Here is a 25,559-nt window from a genome sequence, read left to right on the forward strand (position 1 = left end):
ATTTTAAAAACCTGTCCTAAAATATGTACTTGAATCTTAAAGGACTTCACATAGCCAAAATGATCTTTTAAAAAAGCAACGAAGTTGGAGGACTCACACTTTGGATTTTATACCTTGCTATGGGTAGAAAGCATCCTTACTCTGAAAATCCAAAATCTGAAACTTTGAGCATCAACATGACATCACAAGTAGAAAACTCTGCATGTAACCTCATATGAAAGGTCTGAATCAAAATGCAGGATCACTAAAACTGTTGTCTAAAATTACCCTCAGGCTCTGTGCTTTAGGTATATATGAAACAAATGAATTTTATGTTTAGACTTGGATCCCATCCCTAAGATATCTTATTATATATATGGAAATATTCAAAATCTGAGAAAATTTGAAATCTGAAACACTTATAATCTCAAGCATTACTAAAAAGGGAAACTCAACCATTCTAGGCTACAGTAATCAAAACTATGTTGTACTGGCATAAAGATGGACATACAGGCCGTTGCCGCAGCTCACTTGGCTAATCCTCCGCCTGTGGCGCCGGCACCCCGGGTTCTAGTCCCGGTCAGGGCACCGGATTCTGTCCCGGTTGCTCTTCTTCCAGTCCAGCTCTCTGCTCTGGCCCCGGAAGGCAGTAGAGGATGGCCCAAGTGCTTGGGCCCTTCACCTGCGTGGAGACCAGGAAGAAGCACCTGGCTCCTGGCTTCGGATTGGCGCAGCACACCAGCCTTAGCGGCCATTTGGGGGGGGTGAACCAACAGAAAAGGAAGACCTTTCTCTCTGTCTCTCTCTCTGTCTCTCTCTCACACTGTTGAACTCTGCCTGTAAAAAAAAAAAAAAAAGATGGACCTATAGACTAGTGGTGTAAACAGCCTCATGTATGTGGTCAATTGATTTCTGAGAAGGGTACCAAGTAAGTCACACGGCCAAACTCAAAGGAGCAAGTACTTTCTGCTTATATGAAGCCATGGCAAGAGTGTGGGTGAATACTACTACCATAGGACAATCAAGACATGAGATGAGTATTTAACTTTTTCTCAATGATAGAAGGGTATCTGTGGCTCTTTTCCATTTCCTGGTTTTGGTGTGTTTATACTTGTGTATGCATAAACTTCAGTTGACTTCAGCAATATCCAATAATTGTTCCTACTTCTAGTTGTTCCGTCAGACTTTTTTAGTTTCTTTCTTTTTTTTAAGATTTACTTTGTTTATTTGAAAGGCAGAGTGATAAGGAGAGACACAGAGAGATGATCTGTCCACTGGTTCACTCCCCAAATGGTGGCAACTGCTCGACCAGCAGAAGCCAGAAGCCAGGAGATTCTTCCTGGTCTCCCATGTGGGTGCAAGGGTCCAAGTACTTGGTCTCTCTTCTGCTGCTTACCCAAGCACACTAGCAGGGAGCTAGATTGGAAGTAGAGCAGCTGGGACTCAAACAGGCACCCATATGAGGTGTCCACAGCTTTACCCACCACAATACAATGCTGGCTTCCAGTTTCTTGCTTTTTATGTAATACAGATATGATAACTGATAATAAAGATTGATAGAACTATAGATAATGAAAGTGTCCCTCAAGTGAGGCACAAGTGAGGGCCCAAGTAGTAAAGTGTATGTTACTAATGTTCTTTCAAATAACTGGGTACTGTTTGTTTTTTCCAAGTTACCTATTTCATAATTGTTTGAATTAGTCATGTATTGTATATATTTGTTTCTAAAAAAGCTTGAGGGGCTGATGCTCTGATGTAGTAGACTAAGCCTCTGCCTGTGACATTGGCATCCTGTATGGGCACCAGTTTGTGTCTCAGCCACTTCTCTTCCAATCCCACTGCCTGGGAAGTGGAAGATGGCCCAAGTGCTTGGGCTCCTGCGCCCACATGGAAGACCCGAAGAAGCCCCTGGCTCCTGGCTTTGAATCGGCCCAGTTCCAGCCATTTGGGGAGTGAACCAGCAGATGAAAGACCTTTCTGTCTGTCCCTCTCTCTGTAATTCTGCCTCTCAAGTAAATAAGTAAATCTTTAAAAAAAAAAAAAAAAAAAGAAGAATCTTGAGCAAGGAGTATTTAGAATAGTGGTTAAGGCATCCAGTTCTCGCCTTTCCGGCCTACCCACGGGAATATGCCTCTCACAAAGGATCTCCTCCATCCCTCTCCAGAAGAGGAGAAGAGGAAACACAAGAAGAAGCACCTGGTGCAGAGCCCCAATTCCTATTTCATGGATGTGAAGTGCCCAGAATGCTATAAAATCACCACGGTTTTCAGCCATGCACAAATGGTAGTTTTGTGTGTTGGCTGCTCCACTGTTCTCTGCCAGCCTACAGGAGGAAAAGCAAGGCTTACAGAAGGATGTTCCTTAAAAAGGAAGCAGCACTAAAAGCACCCTGAATCAAGATGAGTGGGAAACCTTCCCAATAAACACATTTTGCATTTAAAAAAAAAAATCCAGTTCTCTTATCAGAGTTCCTGGATTCAATTCCCTACTCTGGCTCCTGACTCAAGTTTTCTGCTAGTACAGACCCTAGGATGAAGTAGTGATGGCTCAACTGTTTGGGTCCCTGCTACTCATGTGGAAACCTTGGATTGAGTTCCCAGCTCTCAGCTGTTGCCATGGCTGTTGTAAACATTTAGGGAGTGGATGGGCACATGGAGCTCTCTGTCTCTGTCTCTCTACCTCTCAAATAAATTTTTTAAAAATTCAAAATATTTGTATAGAACAGTTTTCATAAAGATGGGTGCTTTTTATGATTTTCTTTTATAAAGACAGTTTTAGTTAGAACTGAGCTATTTATTGATGGTTGACAGTTCCTAATGGATGGCATGAAATCAGTTATGCCTATTAGCTAGAGCATTTTAATATCAAGACCAGGCTAATGTATCTTATTTGAAGAGTGATTAATTATAGGGAGGGTCAGAAGGATGGTTAGAAAATGAAAGGGGTATAAAACACAATACAGTGATAGTGTGAGGGGATAGTAATAATAAAAATAGCTGACTTAGCTCTTAGAAGATGTGTTTAATTTACTTGATTCATTTCTCTAGCAATAAAATAGTGCCCAGGAGTTTCTCTGCCTTGCACCATCTTTTTTCTTTTTTCTTTTTTTTTTCCCACCCTTACTATATCTGCTGTAAAAATTAAGGCTTTTAGTTGCTGTTAGATCCAACCCTTTTTCAAAACATAGATGTAGTAGTATATTAGTTTCAAAATGTAAACCTAAAATCTTAATAGAGTCACTAATTCTAAATATCAAGTGTAGTCTGACCCCTTTTCATAAATTTTTTTGTTTTAATTTTTTCCTCCTGAATTTGCTATTATCAAAAATATGTAGGAATAGGTTTAGAAGTAGCTATATAGAAATACTTGAGATAAATTATCCAAAGTTCAAAAAATCAGAATGTTTTTTTTTTTTTTTTTTGGCAGAGTGGACAGTGAGAGAGAAAGAGACAGAGAGAAAGGTCTTCCTTTTGCCGTTGGTTCACCCTCCAATGTGGTGCGCTGCGGCTGGCGCATCGCTGATCCGAAGCCAGGAGCCAGGTGCTTCTCCTGGTCTCCCATGCAGGTGCAGGGCCGAAGCACTTGGGCCATCCTCCACCGCACTCCTGGGCCATAGCAGAGAGCTGGCCTGGAAGAGGGGCAACCGGGACAGAATCCGGCACCCCGACCGGGACTAGAACCCGGTGTGCCAGAGCCGCAAGGTGGAGGATTAGCCTATTGAGCCACGGCACCGGCGATTTTATTGATATCTAAATAGGCTGGGGTTTTGTGTGTACGTATGTTTATTTTCATTTCCTTGAAAGGCAGACTTGACAAATAAATGTTTCAGTACACTCCCCAAATTGCCCAGCCATGGCTGGGCAGGCCAAAATTGGGAGTCTAGAACTCCTTCTGGGTTTTCCGTGTGGGTGGGAAGTAAAATGAAGCCTCTTAATCCTTCTGGTCTCAGAGGAACCTTATGTTCGTTCAATAACTACTTCTTTGCTGTAATAAAGTCTGAGTTTCTTCAGTACACAAGATTGTTTTGTTTTGTTTGAGAGGTAGAGTTACAGAGAGGAAGACACAGAGAAAGGTCTTTCATCCTCTGGTTCACTCCCCAATTGGCCGCAAGGGCCCAATAACATGGGCCATCCTCTACTGCTTTCCCAGGCCATAGCAGAGAGCTGGGTCAGAAGAGGAGCAGCTGGGAGACGAACTGGTGCCCATATGGGATGCCAGCGCTGCAAGCAAAGGCTTAGCCCACTGTGCCACAGCACCAGCCCCTAGTACACAAGATTTTAACTAGGTATTAAGTGATAGTTCTAGTTCAGCTGACTTAAGAGAATACAAGAGATGTGTTCATTGGGCGGGCATAGGTTAAGCCTCCGCCTGTTTTGCCAGCGTCCCATATGGACACCAGTTCAAGTCCCAGTTGCTCTATTTTGATCCAGCTCCCTTCTAATGGCCTGGGAAAGCAATGGAAGCTAGACTAAGTGCTTGGGCCCCTGTAGCCATGTGGGAGTCCCAGAAGAGGCTCCTGGTTCCCAGCTTCGGAGCAGTCCAGCTCTGCCTATTGTGGCCATTTGGGGAGTGATGCAGCAGATGGAAGATGTCTTTCTCTGTCTCTTCTTTTTATCTATAACTCTACCTCTCAAATAAATAAATAAATCTTTAAAAAAAAGATGTGTACTACTGATTTTTTAAAAAAGGTAATTGGTAACAAAAATGCAGAATTCTAGGCAATGTAACAGGTTCTTACTTCACAACTCTTCAGCTCTTTGTTTTAATCCCTTTCCAACCTAGAACAAATTCATTGTATAGGATTGTGGTGGTGTTCCTGGTGTAAAATAAGTTGAGTTTCTGAAATGCCTGAGAGTACCACAATGACTAAGGATCCTGTTCCTCATCAGAATGAATAGAACCTTCCATGAAAGTTAAATCTTGTCCTTTTCACCAAATATTTTGTGACATTCTATCAATATAAAGCTACATAAAACTGGTGAATTTTGTATGAGATCACCATTTTGGAAAATATCTTTTCTTCCTTGGTTGTGTACTAGAGATAAAATAATTGTGTTTAATAAGCTACTTCATATGTTTTATATTTCAGAATTTGAGGATCCAGTATTCAGAATTTAAGTTTTTTATAGAATAAGCTGCCCCAGATAGCCATTTGTTTTACATTTATCATGCATTAAGGATCATATATGCATTCTTTGAGAGTACACAGTCTGGGAGGCTGTTATAAATCAATGACAAAGGGGCCAACGCTGTGGCATAGTGGGTAAAGCTGCCACTTGCAGTGCTGGTATCCCATATTGGCGCCTGTTTGAGTCCCGGCTGCTCCACTTCCAATCCAGCTTTCTGCTATGGCCTGGGAAAGCAGAAGATGGCCCAAGTCCTTGGACCTGTGCACCTATATGGGAGACCTGGAAGAAGCTTCTGGCTCCTAAGTTTGGATCAGCCCAGCTCTGGCCATTGGGGCCATTTGGAGAGTGTATCAGCGGATGGAAGACCTCTCTCTCTCTCTCTCTGCCTCAGCCTCTGTAACTCTGCTTTTCAAATAAATAAATAAATCTTAAAAAAAATCAGTGACAAAGTATTCTCAAACTATAGGTAATGCAAATTTAATTGCAAAATAATACTCTTATGTCCTCTTATTACCTTGAAATCTTTTCAGTCAATGTTCTTGTATTGTTTAATTCCATTTTGTATCAGTAATTGCATTTATTAAAAGCATTGTTTGTTATAAGAAATGCTGATCTTAGTGAATCTCAAATATAGCAATGGAAATGTTCTTTAATAAATAATTGAAAGAGTTTTTTTTTTGTTTGTTTAAGATTTTATTTATTTGAGAGGTCAAGTTAAAGACAGTGAGGGGGAGAGACAGAGAGGTCTTCCATCTTCTAGTTCACTCCCCAACGGCCACAACAGCTGCAGCTGGATTGATCCGAAGCCAGGAGCTTCCTCCAGTTCTCCCATGTGGGTGCAGGGGCCATCTTCCACTGCTTTCCCAGACCATAGCATAGGTCTGGATCAGAAGTGGAGCAGCCAGGACTAGAATTGGTGCCCATATGAGGTGCTGGTGCCATAAGCAGAGGATTAACCCACTGCACCACAGTGTCAACCCCATTTTTTAAATTAATTTATTTATTTATTTTACTACTTTTCACAGTCCAGTACTGGTCTGATTGGCTTTTGTGTCCAGAATATTGTATAAATGATAACTAAATTATGGCATAAAAAATATCTCTTCAAAAAATCTCACAAAGTGTGCTGCATAATAGCTTATTATAAGTAGGTTAAATAAACCGGTTTTATCTCAAGTGGCTTACTGTATTAAAAGAATTTAATATATTCAGCTTTACTGCTGAAACACCAAATGAATTCTGACACCTCTGATGAGATGATTAAAGTAGGGAATTTCTTCTTTTGACAGCATCAACAAAGAGAGCATCGTAGATGTGGAAGGCGTTGTGAGAAAAGTGAATCAGAAAATTGGAAGCTGTACACAACAAGATGTTGAGTTACATGTTCAGAAGGTAACTCTTTTCAGAATATAAAAGTATGTGTAGAAATAGATTTGAGTAGTTTTTAAAACTTTTCATGTCAAATCCATGTGCTGTTAATTAGAGTTGATGTAAAATATTGAGATTTATAAGTTGATTCCTGAATCAGATCTGCTCCTGTGGCATTGACTATATGGTACCATGAGGGTTCCCAGGGGAGAGAGACAGCAGCACTAGTACACATACATTTTTCAAGCTTCTTTTTATTTAATGTGTGCTGAATATTCCATTTGTCAAAGTCACATGGAAAAACAGATTTATGGGATGGAAAAATTGATTCCAGCTCTTGGTGGGAAGACAGGGAATATCATTGCAAAGGAACATCTTTGCAGGAGGAATTATTGCAGCTCTTTTTACACAGTCTACCACAGTCATGTAGGAAAAAGTATAGACCACATCTAAAAAGCTTATTCAATATTAGGAACCTACCTCATGAATTTTCTTCTGCGGTAATAACCTTTTGAAGGTTTATTAATGATTCTTAATAATTATATTTCATTATAGTTCTGTGATTTTTATGGCATAGAGTCGTCAAAAGAGAGAGTATAAGACTTATTGATCCTTCATCAGTTTTTTTTTCTTCAGGCATACAAATACGAGTGTTCATTGTCACTGAAAAGAAAGTACCATGTGTAAATACATGCATATTTAGTACTATTGAAGTAACCCCACAGTGTTGAACCTGTGGCTCAGATTTAGATCTAGATTGTGTCTATAACATGAATCATTAAATTTCTCTTAAGGAATAGTCTTTAAGACAAACTGGTAGGCCGGCGCCGCGGCTCACTAGGCTAATCCTCCGCCTGCGGCGCTTGCACCCCAGGTTCTAGTCCCGGTTGGGGCGCCGGATTCTGTCCCAGTTGCTCCTCTTCCACTCCAGCTCTCTGCTGTGGCCTGGGAGTGCAGTGGAGAATAGCCCAGGTCCTTGGATCCTGCACCTGCATGGGAGACCAGGAGGAAGCACCTGGCTCCTGGCTTTGGATTGGTGCAGTGCGCCGGCCGTAGTGGCCACTTGGGAGGTGAACCAACGGAAAAAAGGAAGACCTTTCTCTCTGTCTCTCTCTCTCTTTCACTGTCTAACTCTACTGCCCAAAAAAAAAAAAAAGACAAACTGGACTGGTTTCTTCTTAACCCCCACCTCCACTCCTGTGGAAGTATGTGTGTACATGAGCATATGTAAGAGAGACAAACAGTCTGACAGGCAGACAGATTCAGAGACATGGCACCATATGTACTCCGTAATTTGAGTGTATGGTGGTATTTAACTGAACTGATTGTTACAGAAAGTCCAGAGGTGCATGTTTAGACTAGTGGTTAGCATAACAGTTAAGATGACTGCATCCCATATTGGAATACCTGGTTTAGATACCCTGCTGTGGCTGCTGACTCCAGCTTTCTGCTAATGCAGACTTTGGGGAGCAGCAGTGACAGCTTAAGTTGATTAGGTCTTTGCCACTAACATGGGAGACCCGAATTGAGTTCCTGGCTCTGCTTGCTTACTTTCTTTCTTTCTTTCTTTCTGTCCTTTTTTTTTTTTCTTTTCTTTTTTTTTAATTATTTGACAGGTAGAGTTATAGACGGTGAGAGAGAGAGACAGAGATAAAGCTCTTCCTTCCATTGGTTCACTCCCAAAGTAGCCACTACAGCCAGCGCTATGCCAATCCGAAGCTAGGAACTAGGTGCTTCTTCCTGGTCTCCCATGTGGGTGCAGGCACCCAAGCACTTGGGCCATCCTCCACTGCCCTCCCGGGCCACAGCAGAGAGCTGGACCGGAAGAGGAGCAACTGGGACTAGAACCCAGCGCCCATATGGGATGCCAGCACTGCAGATGGAGGATTAACCAAGTGAGCCACAGCGCCGGCCCCCCTGGCTCTGCTTTCAGCCCTCACCCAGCCTGAAACATTGCACAGATTTGGAGAGTGAACTACTGGATGTGCTCTCTCGCTCGCTCTCTCTCTCTCTCTCTGTCTTTTTCTGTCTATTTCTCTCTCGCGCTCTCTCTTTCCTTCTCACACACACACACAAATAAAAGTTTATTTACTTGAAAGGCAGAGGTACAGAGAGGGAAAGACAGAGGGAGAGGTCTTCCATCTGTTGGCTTACTCCCTAAATGGCTGCAACTGCCAGAGGTGCACCAGGCTGAAGCCTGGAATGTGGAACTCCACAGGAGGGTAGCAGGGGCCCAAGATTGGGCCATCCTCTGCTGCTTTTTCCAGGCCATTAGCAGGGAGCTGGATTGGAAGTGGAGCAGCCGGAACTTGAACCCGCGCCCATATAGGATGCCTGCATCACAAGCAGCAGTTTTACCTGCTATAGCACAATGCCAACCCTAATAAATAATTTTTTAATTAAGATGTCCACATACACTGGCCAAGAAACATAGCATGCCTCATCTTTCTTATAATCTTATAATGCTTTAATAAAATGTTTTGACTAGGGCAAGGAAATGCAATTTTAAGGTATTCTGCCATAAAAAAGAAAAAGAGATGAAATCTTGTCATTTACAACAGGAAGGATGGAACTGGAGGTCATTATATTAAGTGAAATAAGCTAAGCACAGAAAGACAGGTATCATGTCATATCACTCATATGTGGAGTCTAAAACAAATGTGATTTCTTAGGAGTTAAAAGCATAATAGTGGTTAACAGGCTGGGGAAGGGGAGGAAACGAAAGGAAAAGGTTAATGGGCACTAAGTTATGGTTAGGTAAAAATAAGACTTTCTGGGGTTCTGTTCCATAGTGACCATAGATAATGTTAATGTATTACATTTCTGTATTTAAAAAGAATTTGAAGATGGGATTTTGGATGTGTATGCTGTAAAGGAATGGTCAGTGCTTGTGGAGATAGATCTGTTTACCCTAAATATATATTACACATTGTATACATACATTGAAATATTACATGCTCTTCCATAAATATGTATACTTTCTATGTGTCTGTTAAAATGTGTTATTAACAAAGCCTTTAAAGATACTATCTAGAATGCAAGACAACCTTAATAATAAAGAATAAGGAGCTTGCAAATTTTGCCACAAAACATAAAGTGTTATTTATTAAATAGGATTTTATAAAAAGCAATGACTTTCAGTCAGCAATTGCTGAATGTATATACATTGTGCCAAGCATGATGTGTGGTTCTGGGAATCAAAATACAACCTAGTGAAGGACATCAATTTCCACTTGTCAAAGTGGAAGATGCCTTGTGTTCTCCAACTTGGGATTGGAGGTCAAGTTTTCCTGTTAATTCATCAAAGGTGAACCCTACACTTTGTGTGAAGAGAATGGTGATAAATAATTTTATTTTACTAAAGGGGGACTGAAGTATCCTTCTGACATTTTTTTCTTGAAGTGTCTGAGCTGAATGCTAAATATGATCTGCAAACTCGTAAGGGTGTAATTTTCTTTTCCTGAATTAACTAAATAATATCTGTTTCCCTTTTGTGCTTTAGCAGATTTTCCAGGTGTAGTCAGGGCTAAGTAATATGGTAATATGTTTTTTAGTGGTAGCCAAAAAACCCTAGCGGAGTTTTTATGACCAAATTGCTTTTTATCACTAAAATGTGAAATTGGTATTAGTGGATATTGAGGGAAATTTAGCAACATAACCCATAAAGGAACATCCTTTAAGGCAGCTCCCAATTAGAACAGCAGCAAATAATCAGATGTAATGTATTTGATGAGAGGAGGCAATGAAGGGATAATTGGGGAAAAAAATGAACGAAAGAAGGAAGAGGAGTTTTAACAGATGGACGAATTTGGACCTAGTGTAAGCACTGACCCAGTGCTGTTAACAGCAGTAACAACTCATATGTTAATAAACCCATCCTGTGAGTAAACTGTTTTCACATCCCTTACTCTGTTTTATTCTTTCAGTAGACCTCCTTTTAATTGAAGCCCTGAGATGGAGCTTTTTTATGATAAAGCTAGGCCTTAGGCTCAGTCCCATGTATTCCAGTCATTACTTACTTATTACAATGATATGCATCTTAGGGTTTACTAAGTGTTTGTTGGCCTAGCAACCCATAGAATAAGGCAAGAAACATTATTATCCACATTTTATAGGTGAAAAATATTCTTCACTTTTTTTATTTCAGCAGGTAGTTTCAGTTAAAGATGTATGCAAACACTACATCATGTTAAGTCAGTGGTAGATTATTGTTTTAACCAAAAGATACCAGTTTTTTTGTGCTTCCTGTTATTTTTGGCAATCTCTCACTTTCAGATTTATGTGATCAGTTTGGCTGAACCCCGCCTGCCCCTGCAGCTGGATGATGCCATTCGGCCTGAGATAGAAGGAGAAGAGGTAAAAATTACAAAGTATTGTGCTTCCTCTGTGTGTTTAGTCTGTAAAACACTGAAAACCTGGTGCCCTACTTTTGTATTAAGGGTGATGGTAAATTGATTTGAAATCTATTTTTATTTATATTTGCTCTTACATCAGCAAATCTCAAACTTTTTGGTCTTAAAAATAAGTGAAGACTCTAAAAGCTTTTATTTTTGTTATCTATCAACACTTACAGTATTAGAACTTAAAGCAAGTTTTAAAATAGTAATGTAAATGTATTATGTGTATATATTATATAAATAACAAAAACATTTTATGAAAAATAACTTTTCCAAAACAAAAAATAATTTTATATCAACAGTGAAATTTTGGTATACATCTATAAATTTTGATCACATTGGAATTAGTGAAAGACAACTTGATTCTCATATTGCCTCTACATTTATTTTGTTATGATAGTACACATCATGTAGTCTTTGGAAAACTCACTATACTCATGAAAAATGAGTGAAAAAGCATTTTTATGGAAAAAGAAGTTTAACTTCATGGACTCCCCAAAAGAAATCACTTTGAGAACTACTACTTTATGTCAGTTTTTGTCTGTTCCTTGAATTTAGGACTAGCAAGTAAATCCGGGAATCAATGAAGGTACAGGTTGTTAATTCTTCTGTTGTCTCAATAGTGAGGCAAGGCTTTTGGAGCTGGAGGAGGGAAAGAGGGGGAAAAAAAGCTTTAGCATCTATCTATTCATTCTCATTTCTCCACTTCCCCCTTCCCCCTCTCTCTCTAACATTAACTTTTCTCTCATTTCAGTTGTTTTAACCATTATTTTGGATCCCTGATTTTGAGGCATAAAATTAACATGCACATATCCATTCTCACTTAAAAATAAATATAGCTCCTAAACATGTTTTTTGTGTTCTTCAAAAAATTAGTAAAATCTGTTTTTTCGTCTTTTTTTTTTTTTTAGGAGGGAAGAGCTACTGTTAACCAAGATACAAGACTAGACAACAGAGTCATTGATCTTAGGGTATGCCTCATTTATTTTTTTAAGTGACCTGATTATTACCAAAGTTGAGATGGACGGGAATACCATACCTGTCCCAAGCATTTAGAACTAAGTTGTATTTGCTTATGTATGATAATACTTAATTATGTAAGTATGATAATACAGGAAACAGTTTACCTTTCTCATTGACCCTTCCCCTAAAAAGAACTGCAGGCACTCCAATATGAGAGTGCCAGTTCAAGTCCTGGCTGCTCCTATTCTGATCCAGTTCCTACTAATGTAGCTGAGAAGGCAGCAGGTGGTGGATGGCCAAAGTACTTAGGCCCCTGCCACCCTTGAGGGAAATCCAGATGGAGTTACTACCTCCTGGCTTGGGTTTGGCCCAACCCTGCATTTTGTAGTCATTTGGGAAGTCAGTCAGCAGATGAAAATTCTCTGTATTTCTGTTGCTATGCCTTTCAGATAGATAAATAAATTTTTCTTTTTTTTAACTACAGGCAGCAGGGTCAGATACCATTTTATGGGATATTGACTCAATTTGTTTCCGAATCCCAAATGAGCTTAAAGCCAATAAATAGACTTGCTTCCAGGTGATACCTGTTTTGTACAAGTTAGATAGCAAGTTGAAACATAACCACTAAAATCACTGCAAAATTGTGAAAGAAATTATGTTCACATTTTAGAAAGACCAGGTAGAGATAAGTAATTAATAGCTTATTCCTTTGAATTTGAACTGAGTATAGAATGAATGAAAAAATAGTTCACCCTGATGGCTTAAACTGGAGTCTTAGGGGTTTTCCGTTTCTGTTTCCCTTTCTGATTTGGTTGCAAGTGAAAGAGTTCAGTGGTTTCATCATCGTGGTAAAACCATTATCTTTCTTAATGTTTTGACCACATCTTCCTCCTTACTTAAATATTCTACCTAAAGCTCAAATTCTTTGTCACCTTTAGAGTTCTTTCAAACTCTTCACAGTCACATGAGCCTACCCTTATTGTGCACTCATGTGATATTACTACTTATTTGCTTTTTGTCTGCTTATACCCTCTTCATTTTAATTTATAGAAAAGTGAACAGTAATCAGAAGTCCCCTTGATACTACTAGAAACCTCAGGTTTTTCATATATTTCGGCCACAGGAGTTAAGCATCATATTATACATGACCATGCTGTTCACAAGAGTTGTTACTGGTTTGTGCCTCTGTTTTGGCCCTGGGTTTTTGCTGTTTTGTTTTGTTAAATTCATTGCCACTGTTGAAAAATGGGAGCTTTGGGGCTGACACTATTGCGTAGTGGGTAAAGCTGCCGCCTGCAGTGCCGGCATCCCATACGGGCACCGGTTTAAGTCCTGGCTGCTCCACTTCTGATCCAGCTCTGCTGTGGCCTGGGAAAGCAGTGGAAGATGGCCCAAGTCCTTGGGCCCCTGCATCTGTGTGGGAAACCTGGAGGAAGCTCCTATCTTTGGATCTGCACAGCTTCAGGCATTGCAACCATCTGGAGAGTGAACCAGCAGATGGAAGACCTCTCTCTCTCTCTCTCACTCACTCACTCGGCCTCCCTATAACTGCCTTTCAAATAAAATAAATATTTTTAAAAAAAGGAAAATAGGAGCTTTAATGATAAAACAGATGCCTTTTAAAAAAGCTGGAGGAAGAGCAGATGTAGCTTAGCATTTAAGACACCTATGTCCCACATCAGAATTCCCAAGTTTGGTTCCTGCCTTCAGCTCCTGAACCAGTGGATGGAAGCACTGTTTGTTGTTTCTTGCCATTCCTTCCTCTCCCTCCTCCCTCCTCCCTCCTCCCTCCTCCCTCTTCCCTCTTCCCTCTTCCTCTCCCCGTTTCTCCCGTTTCTCTCCCTCTCCCCGTTTCTCTCCCTCTCTCTCCCTCTTTCCTTCTCTCCTCTTCCTTCTCCTTTTCCCTCCCCCCCTCTGCCCCTCTCCCCTTCCCTGCCTCTCAAGTTAAAAACCACTGAAGAAGGGTCTGGTATTCTGGGCCCACATAGCCTAACATGTTACAAGAATCCAGTGTCCTTTGCTTTGCCCTGTACCACTCAGAAAATGTCATTCATATTATTTGGTCATTTCAAGCTTTCACATTTTTAACCTCTACTTTGACTTTACATTTTGGGAAACATTGTATATATTAATAGCTTTAAATCTTTAAGCTCTTACTTTCTGTCTATACTGTTATCTAAAACCAACTCTTCTATAGATTCTTGGTGAAGTCAAGGGTTGGAGAAGTTGCCAATAAAAGAAAAAGATGCTTTTCTCTTCTCTCTTTTTTTTAAGATTTATTTTGCTTATTTGAAAGACATAGTTAGAGAGAGGGAGAGACAGCGAGAGAGAGAGAGAGAGATCTTCCATTTGCTGGTTCGCTCCCCAAATGGCCACAACAGCCAAGACTGAGCTAGACTGAAGCCAGGAGCCAGCACCTTCTTCCTAGTCTTCTATGTGGATGCAGGGGCCCAAGAATTTGGGCCTTCCTCCGTTGCTTTCCCAGGCCCATTAGTAGGGAGCTAGATCAGAAGTGGAGCAGCTGGAACTTGAACCAGAGCCTATATGGGATGCACAGTGCTGGCCCCACTATTCTTTTATGAAACATTCCAAGATATCTTTCCATGTTTGTTCTAGAGCAACCTAACGCTGTTTTTCATGTAATAAATTACTTTTTCCATAAACTATTCTAGGCAGGTGTTCTGATAAAAAAAAAATACTGTCTCCTGGCTTGCTTTTTTTTTTTTTTTTTTTTTTTTTTTGACAGGCAGAGTTAGAGAGAAAGGTCTTCCTTTTTCCATTGGTTCACTCCCCAAGTGGCCGCTACAGCGCGTTGTGGCTGGCGCCGATCCAAGAGAGAGGTCTTCCATCCTTTGGTTGGTTCACCCCCCAAATGGCAGCTACGGCCGGCATGCTGCACCAGTCCGAAGCCAAGAGCCTGGTGCTTCCACCTGGTCTCCCATGCGGGTGCAGGGCCCAAGCACTTGGGCCATCCTCCACTGCCTTCCCAGGCCACGGCAGAGAGCTGGACTGGAAGTGGAGCAACCAGGATAGAACCGGCACCCCAAGGTGCCCCAACTGGGACTAGAACCCTGAGTACTGGTGCCACAGGCGGAGGATTAGCCTAGTGAGCCGCAGCGCCGGCCTTGTCTCCTGGATTTTAAGAATGTTAAAATGTTAAGGAAATTCTCATTGCTGGAAAAACCTGAATTCAAATGTTCGTATCTTGTGCTATTTTTTTCTTTTTGTACACAGCACTCACTAGATCATATTAAAAATTTAGGGATTTTATTGTAAAGATTTGTTCATTTATTTATTTATTTGAAAGGCAGAGTGACAGAGGAATAGATCTTACATCTGCTGGTTCACTCCCCAAAATGCCCACAACAACGGGGGTTGGGCCATACAGTAGCCAGGAGCCTTGAACTCCATCCAGGTATGTCATGTGGGTGGCAGGAACTAAAGTAATTGAGCCATCATCTGCTTCCCTGGTGCATTACCAGGAATCTGGAATGGAAGCAGAGTAGCCAGGACTCTTAACTGGCCCTCCAGTGTAGGTTGCAGGCATCCCAAGCAGCACCACAATGCTTGCCCCAAAATTCAGGCATTTTACAAGTATCATTTTAGCTCTTTTTTATCTTTGTATTGGCAAAGGGAATAGGTAATTCAGAACTTAAAAGCATCCCATATGGGCACTGATTTGAATTCCAGCTGCTCCACTTCCAATCCACCTCCCTGCTAATGTGCCTGGGAAAGCAGTGGAAGATGGCCCAAGTCCTTGGGCCCCTGCACCCACGTGGGAGACCCAGAAGAAGCTTCAGGCTCCTGGATTCAAATCTGCTTAGCTTGGGCTGTTGCAGCCATTAGGAAAGTAAACCAGCAGATGGAAGACCTCTCTGTCTCTCTCTGTCCCTCCTTTCTCTGTAACTCTGCCTTTCAAATAAATAAGTAAATCTTAAAAAAAAAAAGAAAAAAGAAGCAATCTTACCCTTAAACGATCCTATTATAGGATACCCCAAGTTCCCTTTCTTGACCAGTATACCACATTACCCTTAATGCTACCACTTGAACCACAGTACCAGCAATAGCCCATAATAGGGATCTTCAAAAAGTTCGTGGAAAATGTATATTATTAAAAAAAAACTATGCATAGAATTTGAAATTTTTTGTACCAAAATAAACTTACCTTTTAATTCCATTTGTCTATATACATTTTGAGGTACACTCAGACTATGTATTTGTGTAGCACATTCTGTATGATCAGGTATATTCTGGGAAAAAGAGTATGTGTATTACTGCTCAATAATGAACCTCAGTTTGAGTCTGGGGATTAATGAATGCATATGACTTTATGGTTATAGTTTCTTACTATATGGATCTTCTGATTTGAAATGTGTCATCTTTGTCTTCATCTACCCTCTCCCCAGCCGCCTTTTCTCCTTTACAAACTGTTAATCCTTTAAGTCAAGGCAAGTACATGAGCTGTTTATCCCCAGCATCCACAGCGAATATCCCCCAGTCAGTCACAACATACTACATACTAGTTTCTGATGAGTTTAGAGTAGCCACACAGCATTCATTGCAGCCTCTGCTAACTGATGGGAAATAAGCCCATTTCCCATCCTTTCCTGAAACCATTATGACAAAAATTATAGCAGAAGGCTGCTTTATGTCAGCAGCAGATAGAATATTGGGAACTTTGGACTGCAGTGAAAATCATATGGGTGTATTCACCACAGCTGTAGGAGTTCTGTGACTAGATCTGGATAGTCTGAAATAGACAGGGGAGGTATCCTGGGGGATGCTGTAACTGTTGACCTTAGGACCAACATACCAAGCAGGATAATCTTTTGGGAATGCTTAGCACTGCAGTGTATATTACAAGGTCTATCCATGGGAAAAACATATTTGATCTACTAGCATTTTTGTCTTACATTAGAATGTCTTGGCACAGAGTTAACCTTGATACTGCTGGAAATGCCTCATTACAGTAATATAATAAAAATTGCAAGCAGTTCAGATTATTTCTCACAGAGATTACTTTTGCTTGACCAAAATTCTATATCATTCTGATTTTTTTTACAGTACTTCCCTGGAAAATTAAACCAGATATCATTTTATCAATGTCTTTCTACCTTCTTTTCTATGACAGGTAGAATATGCCTTATTGTGAATGCATGAGACCAGAAGTGTTTCATATTTTGGATTTGGAGTGGAGGGAGGATTTTTGGAATATTTACATATATATATAATGAGATATCTTAGGGGTGAGACCCAAATCTAAAGCACAAAATTCATTATGTTTCATATGTAATTTGGTACATGAAACAAAGTTTCATGATTTATAATTTTTCATTTATGGTGTCAGTAGTTAAGAAGCTTAGATTTTAGAACATTTTAGTTTTCTTATTTTCATATTGGGGTGCTCAGCCCCTACTAACTTCCAATTACTACTTACCTTTCCCTTAAGATACATAAATGAGGGGCCAGCGCAGTGGGTGAAAGCCCTGGCCTGAAGCACTGGCACCCCATATGGGCACCGGTTCTGGTCCCTGCTGCTCGCCTTCTGATCCAGCTCTCTGCTATGGCCTAGGATAGCAGTAGTAGACAGCCCAAGTCCTTGGGCCCCTGCCACCCGCATGGGAGACCCGAAAGAAGCTCCTGGCTTCTGGCTTTGGATTGGCACAGCTCTGGCTGTTGCAGCCATCTGGGGATGAACCAGCAGATGGAAGACCTCTCTCTCTCTGTAACTCTGTCTTTCAAATAAATAAAATAAATCTTAAAAAAAAAAAAAAGATACATAAATGAGGGGCTAGCATTGTGGCATAGCAGGTTAAGCCTCCGCCTGTGATGTTGGCATCCCATATGGGTGCTGGTTCAAGACCCAGCTGTTCCACTTCCTATCCAGTTCTATGCTAATGCACCTAGGGAAGCAGCAGAAGATGGCCTAAGTCCTTGAGCCCCTGCACCCACGTTGGAATCCCAGAAGACACTCCGAGCTCCTAGCTTCAGCCTGGCCCAGCCCCTGTGGCCATTTGGGGAGTGAACCAGCAGATGGAAGACTGACCTCTTGCTCTGTCCTCCTCTCTCAATAACTCTGCCTTTCAAATATAAAAAAGTAAATAATGTATTTTTTAAAAACATACATAAATGAAAGAGGAAAAAGCTTTCTTTAACATTAAAGTGATAAACCATACTAATGATGATACTGATTTCTGTGATGTTTCAATCTGAAAATTGTCTTGGGTCAAATAAATACTTCAGTTATATATGGAAAAATAATACTCCTCATCATTCATTAAATAAATATTAATTATATGCCAACTTTTTGTTTGGCCCTGGGGTAGATGTTATAATAGAGATGGTCACAGTAGACATGAGGTAGAAGACAACAGTTAACAGAAAGCAGAAAACAAATTTTTCTGTACTTAAAAAAAATTATTTTTAGAAAAATAAAACCCAGTCCTTGAACTCCAGTTCTGAAAAGGTTTAATAGTCCTTGTACTGAGATAGTTTTTTTCTCTTTTTTTAAAGATTTATTTATTTACTTGAAAGAGTTAGAAGGGAAATACTTTATTGAACATGTATTTCTTTTGTTATACATTCCACTATCTGGGTGTGAATTTGGAAAATTGTTAGTTTTTGCCTTAACCTCAAATTACTATACTGTCTTTTTTTTTTTTTTTTTTTTTTTTTTTTTTTTTTTTTTGACAGGCAGAGTGGACAGTGAGAGAGAGAGACAGAGAGAAAGGTCTTCCTTTGCCGTTGGTTCACCCTCCAATGGCCGCCATGGACGGCGTGCTGCAGCCGGCACACTGCACTGATCCGATGGCAGGAGCCAGGTACTTCTCCTGGTCTCCCATGGGGTGCAGGGCCCAAGCACTTGGGCCATCCTCCAATGCACTCCCTGGCCACAGCAAAGAGCTGGCCTGGAAGAGGGGCAACCGGGACAGAATCTGGTGCCCCGACCGGGACTAGAACCCGGTGTGCTGGCACCGCAAGGTGGAGGATTAGCCTAGTGAGCCGCGGCGCCGGCCTTGGAGTACATTTCTGATCTATCTCCCTGCTTAATGTATCTGGAAAAGCAGTGGGTGATGGCTCAAGAACATAAGTTCCTGCTACTCATATTTGAGATAAGGCTCCTGACTTCAGCCTGGCCCAACACCAACTGTTTCATCCATTTGGAGTCATGAACCAGCAAATGGAAGCTCTCTATCACTCTGCCTTTTAGATAAATTGGTAGATTTTTTTTTTTTTTAAAGACATTCGTTACGACTACCCATGTTTCAGATTGGAATACTTCAGTTCACTACTAGCCGTCACGGTGCCTGACTCCATCTTTCTGCTGTTGCAGACTCCAGACAGCAGCAGTGATGACCCAAGTAATTGGGTTCCTGGCTCTGGTTCAGCCAAGACTAATCCAAGCCATTGCAGGCATTTGAGGAGTGAAGCGGTGGATAGGAGCTCTCTGTCTCACAGATGATTTTTTTTTAATTTAAATCGAGGTATTAAAAAACTACGGTTTTTCTCTTTAGATATATTCTGTAGATATATTCTGTATTCTTTTTTTTGACAGGCAGAGACAGTGAGAGAGAGAGAGAAAGGTCTTCCTTTTTTGCATTGGTTCACCCCTCAATGGCCACTGCGGCCAGCGCACCACGCTGATCCGAAGCCAGGAGCCAGGTGCTTCTCCTGGTCTCCCATGCGGGTGCAGGGCCCAAGGACCTGGGCCATCCTCCACTGTACTCCCCGGCCACAGCAGAGAGCTGGACTGGAAGAGGAGCAACCAGGACAGAATCCGGCGCCCTAACTGGGACAAGAACCCGGTGTGGTGGCGCCAGCCTCGATATATTCTATATTCTTTAGATATATTCTAATATATCTTTAGATATATTATTGAATAAATTCTATATTCAAGTCAAATATATATAATATATATTATATATTAATATATGATGTATAGTTATTAATATAATATATTTATATATTATATGTAGTATAATATATAATGTATATGAATATTATATATATTTATATATAATTTGACTTGACCAAAAGAGGGAAAACTACCTTTACTCTTTCTTAGATTTTAACTACTTTGTTTCCCTCTAGTGTAGGAATGATAATGTCTTTTGAAGAAGGAATAAAAGTTGAAAGATAATCTCAAAAGTAGGTAATCTCAGACTGTGATAGAATCTGCTGAGCACTGTTCCTCTGCTGGACCAGCTGCCCAGCCTGGGTTGATGGACAATTTTTTACTTTCCTCTGGGCAAAGGTTTACAGAGATACTCAAACTTAATACTGACTTTGTCTTCTCATTATCAGAGGTAGCTGGTCTGAATTCAGTAGCAAGAATGTAATTCTCTTTTCAGTAAAGAATTTTTTTTGTATAATAAGTAATCAAAATAGTTAAGGATTTATTTTGAAAAACTTTATTTTTCTTCCTCATTATTTACTTTAAAGAACATCTTATATTTAATATTTCTTTTTTGCTTAACTCTTTTCCCCATCCTCATTCTTTACTCTCTTGGCAATTCTCTGATTAAACCTTTAAAACAGAATGTACTTGGGAATATTCTCCAGCAGGTAAATGCTTGAGGAAAATTGGGATTTACTAGAATCTGAGTAACTAATCACTAATCAAGTAGTTGCCTGTTTTCTAACAGTTAGCAGGAGCCTTAAAGAATCTAATGAATGCTGACACTGTGACAGAGCAAGTTAAGCTCTGCCTGTAGTGCTGGCATCCCACATGGGTGCCGGTTCTAGTTCCACCTGCTCCACTTCTGGTCAAACTTCCTGCTAATGTGCCTAGAAAGCAATGGGGGATGGCCCAAGTCCTTGGACTCCTGCACTTACATGGGATGGAGTTCCAACTCCTAACTTCAGCCAGGGCCATTGCTGTCATTTGTGAAGTGAACTGACCTTTTAGGGAGTAAACCAGTGGATGGAAGGTACTGTCTCTCTCTCTCTCTTTCAAATAAATAAATAAATAAGTAAATAAATCTGTTTAAAAAATAGTAAGAAAAAAGTACTTTTTCTTATATATATATCATAGATATGTTTTCCTAATAAATATTACATACTAATGTGCTTGTTTATGCAGTCAGGAAATAAAGAATATGCGCACAGGATGGTCTTTATAATACTTAATTAGTGAAATTTCTATTAATACATAGGTGATAATAAAGGTTATAGTTAGTCAGGTAAGTAAAAGAGAGAAGTGGCAGTAAAATGTATTCAGTGACTGCTTTTTTTTTTTTTTTTTTTTTTTAAGAAAGATTTATTTATCTGAGAGAGTTACCGAGACAAAGAGATAGATTTCCATCTGCTGGTTCACTCCCCAAATGGCCACAACAGCCAGAGCTGGGCCAGTCAGGAGCCAGGAGCTTCTTCTGGGTCTCCCACATGGGTGCAGGGGCAAAACACACTAAGAGAATTCACAAGTACAATGTTCCATTAATTGTTAACAAATACTATCTTTAGTGGAGTTCTTAGAAATTAAGACATCTGCTCACTGAGCATTTGTAGTAAGAATAGCTTTATATGATCTTACATAGTCATTACATGCCATCAGGCCTTATCATCTTGGCCTTGTCTTAGATTTATGTGCTTTTTGTCTTCTCCCCCATTGTTAAGACATTTAACATGTTGACAGCGAGAATAATTTTACTTACCTTTAGGTTTCCATCGTTTGGTACATGTAGTGAGTGCTCAGTAAACGTGTCAAATTGATCTAATTTGATTGTATTATTCTCTTACAGACATCAACTAGTCAGGCAGTCTTCCGTCTCCAATCTGGAATCTGCCATCTCTTCCGAGAAACTTTAATTAACAAAGGTTTTGTGGAAATCCAGACTCCTAAAATTATTTCAGGTATGCTTCAAAATATTCACCTTGATTTTTAAAACTGAATTTGCTTTTCCCAAAGTTGTTTATATTTTTGTAATTTGAGAATCCTAAGTGTCTTTTAAGGTTAATTGCTGCATGGCAGCAGTCAACATGTCAGCGACATCAGTAATATATCTCCTGAGGCAATAACACACAAAGCAAGACTCTTCTTATTCTCGTCATATTAGGCCAGGAACTATTTCTATTATATAGGTTTCTTTCAGAACAGGTAGTCTAGTTATGTTTTCTACAAACTGTAGTCTAAAAACAACTAAATACTATTAATGGAAAAATCACATTGATTTTCATTCTTGTGTGAATATCTTTTAAATCATTTTACCCATTCTTAGAGTTGTTTAATTAACTTTAAAGAAATGTACATGATGGGCATTTAGTTACAAATACAAAATTGAACATTGCCTCTTTTCCTTATTTTTTTTTTAAATTTTACAACTCCAAAGTAGCTTTAATATATTTGAAATTGAAGCAAAATGAAAACACGTAAGTCCAAAGAAGTAAACCTGGCTTAAATATAAATTGTGTAGACTCACATAAATAAAGGCATACGTAGATAGACAGACTATGATTTATCTACAATTCTTGATTTTCCATTTTTGTTTTTAGAATGATCTTGGATCAAAAATATAAACTGAAAAGAAATTTTAAACTATACTATCTTTATTAGACATTGTATTGCATTGATATTCTTACAATTAATTGTAATAATATAAATGTTTATATTTCAGCTGCCAGTGAAGGAGGAGCCAATGTGTTTACTGTGTCATATTTTAAAAATAATGCATACCTGGCCCAGTCCCCACAGCTGTACAAGCAAATGTGCATCTGTGCTGATTTTGAGAAGGTTTTCTGTATTGGACCAGGTAAGATCTTCTCAGTAAAGACTTTTTCCAAATTCATTAAATGCACAGTAGTTATAGTTAATAGACATTTTGAAAAATTAAATTCTTTTATATGCAGGCTGAACAAAAACAAGACTTTGAGGCAGAAGCAACAGTATGTGCCTCAGTAATTCTTTAAGTAACTGGGCATCATTCAAATGGGTAGCATCATAAGCATTATATATTCCTACAGAAGAATGCAGAAGAAACTTTTTATCTTAGGAGTATCTTATTGTAAAAATGAGTGCTTTTGGCCGGTGCCGCGGCTCACTAGGCTAATCCTCCGCCTTGCGGCACCAGCACACCGGGTTCTAGTCCCGGTCAGGGCGCCGGATTCTGTCCCGGTTGCCCCTCTTCCAGGCCAGCTCTCTGCTGTGGCCCGGGAGTGCAGTGGAGGATGGCGCAAGTTCTTGGGCCCTGCACCCGTATGGGAGACCAGGAGAAGCACCTGGCTCTTGCCATCGGATCAGCGTGGTGCGCCGGCCGCAGCGCGCTGCCCGCGGCGGCCATTGGAGGGTGAACCAATGGCAAAGGAAGACCTTTCTCTCTCTCTCACTGTCCACTCTGCCTGTCAAAAAAATTAAAAAAAAAAAAAAAAAAATGAATGCTTTGAGAAGCCAGAGCTCTGGCATAGCTGGTAAAGCCGCAACCTGCAGAAGTATATTATTTATTATTCTTAAGTGCAACTAGAATAGAATTAGCTGCCGCTTGGCCTATGCTTTCAGCTCCCTATCAATGTTACAGGACAGTCTTTCAATTATTATATCTTACTGTCTTTTTATAGCCTTGTACAGTTGAAAGTTTGTGGTGTACCTCTGTGTTCTTGCTACCAATTTTATTCCAGAATTTTTTTACCTACTATTATTTGTACTTTAGTAATATGCTAAAATCCATTAGAAACTACTAACAAATGTCTTATATTTAAGAGATTATGTTAACTTGGTTTTAAAGATACATTTAGTAAAAATCCACATAATCATGTGGCAGTTTTTTTATGAAGCTAATTATAAGAAAAAGACAGCTTTACGTCATTCTTTTTTTTTAAGATTTATTTATTTATTTATTTATTTGAAAGTCAGAGTTACACAGAGAGAGAAGAGGAGAGAGAGAGAGAGAGAGAGAAAGGGAGGGAGGAGGGGGGTGAGGGGTCTTCCATCCGATGGTTCACTCCCAATTGGCCACAACAGTAGGAGCTGCACTGATCCAAAGGCAGGGGCCAGGAGCTTCTACTAGGTCTGCCACATGGGTGCAGGGGCCCAAGGACTTAGGCCATCTTCCACTGCTTTCCCAGGCCACAGCAGAGAGCTGGATCAGAAGTGGAGCAGCTAGGACTTGAACTGGTGTCCACATGGGATGCTGGCACCAAAGGTGGCGGCCTCACCTGCTATGCCACAGTGCCAGCCCTACTTCATTCTTTAAAACTGAGCGAGTTTTATTATTTGATAGCTTAATAAAAATTAAATACTTTTCAATAAACTGGCAGGGTCGTTAACTAATGTCTTCGTTTTTATAATTAATTAACCAGTTACTTAGTGAGCGTCTGCTGCCTGTGTAGCCTTGTGCTAGAGAGCATGTACGTGAAGAAAGAATCAATTGGCACTTCTCAAATGTTAATAAACACGGATCTTGTTAAAATGCAGATTCTGACCAGTAGATATGGGATTCCAGAATTCTGTGGTTCTCACAACAGTCCAGGTTACTATTGATGGTGTTGATATGCAGAACATGCTTTTGAGTGAAAGGGGAATAAACATTGTTCAGCTCCCGAGACTGAATAAGACATGTATACATATAGCAGTCACAAGGAATAATCAAATTATTTTCATGACATAATCAGGTTGTGCTGTACAGTCAGTATATTAGTATTAATTATGTAGTAAGTATAAAAAGAGTAAAAAGAGGGTGAAGATGAAGTTTGTTAGAGTGACCATAAAAATTCAAATTAAAATGAGCTTTAAAGACAGTAGCATATACAGACAATGGAGATGCCATTCTAATCAGAGAAAGCAGGATAAGTAAAATAATGGGGAAAAACAAAAATATAAGATCAGTTATTATTAGGAAATGAGAAATATAGGTTAGGATGAAATTGTGAAAGCATAAAGGTTTTTGACATTTTATATCTTAGAACAGCAGTCATTTATGAACCATTGTAACCGGCTATTACAGGAATATTGAGCTGAGCTAGAGTCGGGAAAACTGGAAAGGAAGAAAATGCAGTGAGAATATGATAGCTGGACTAAGCTGATGGCTAGAATATCTGTAATGTTCCTTCTTTGTATATTTTCATTTAGCTTGAGTCAGGTTTTGTTTTTTTTTTAATTTTTAAAATTTTATTTAAGGTATACAAATATCATGCATTTCATATATACAGATTTAGGAGCATAGTGATACTTCCCACCCCACCCTCCTACCCACTCATGCGCCCACCCTACCTCTTCCTTCCTCCCTCCCTTATTCTCTCTCAATTTTTACAGTGATCAACTTTCAGTTTACTTTCTCCTCATAAGATTAACCCTACACTAAGTAAAGAGTTCAACAAATAGCAGAAAAAAAACAGTTCTGCAACAGTAGAGACAAGGGCTGTAAACAATCATCAAATCTTAAAATGTCATTTTCATTCTTTTACATACACTCAGTGAAATAAAACAGTTCCCAAAAAGATTAATACCATATGTTTTCCCTAATCAATGGTAACTAATAGAGTACCAAAAAATGTAATGTATAGGAGGAGTTGAATCAGGTTTTAATGAAATTGAGAACTCACTGTATTGGTCAAAATTGAATCTATTTTTAATTATTGAAAACATCTCAGGAGCTTAAATTCCCTTGCAGTTTTCGGGAGCCTCAATTATTAATTTACATTTGGTACAGCTATTACTGTGTGACTATAGGAGTTTTTAATGTACTTGCCATGCAGAAGAATGCTGAACAGATGGTTTGTCAGAGGTCCTTCC

At 39.8% G+C, this 25,559-nt stretch overlaps 1 protein-coding gene and 1 pseudogene across 2 annotated transcripts in view; both read left to right on the top strand.

Moving 5' to 3' along the window:
• DARS1 (aspartyl-tRNA synthetase 1) overlaps positions 1–25,559 on the top strand; it is a 74,019-nt gene that overhangs the window by 34,208 nt on the left and 14,252 nt on the right. For both annotated transcript variants that reach the window (XM_089329252.1, XM_089329253.1), the window contains exons 5-9: positions 6,398–6,500; positions 10,752–10,832; positions 11,785–11,844; positions 21,577–21,688; positions 22,450–22,584. In XM_089329252.1, coding sequence (XP_089185378.1) covers positions 6,398–6,500; positions 10,752–10,832; positions 11,785–11,844; positions 21,577–21,688; positions 22,450–22,584 — 491 coding nt within the window. The remainder of the gene's footprint in view (positions 1–6,397; positions 6,501–10,751; positions 10,833–11,784; positions 11,845–21,576; positions 21,689–22,449; positions 22,585–25,559) is intronic.
• LOC108176835 (small ribosomal subunit protein eS27 pseudogene) lies at positions 2,094–2,499 on the top strand (annotated as a pseudogene).

This window comes from Oryctolagus cuniculus, chromosome 3 (genome assembly GCF_051225735.1).
Source record: "Oryctolagus cuniculus isolate XC-2025 breed Fujian yellow rabbit chromosome 3, ASM5122573v1, whole genome shotgun sequence".
Lineage (NCBI taxonomy): Eukaryota > Metazoa > Chordata > Mammalia > Lagomorpha > Leporidae > Oryctolagus > Oryctolagus cuniculus.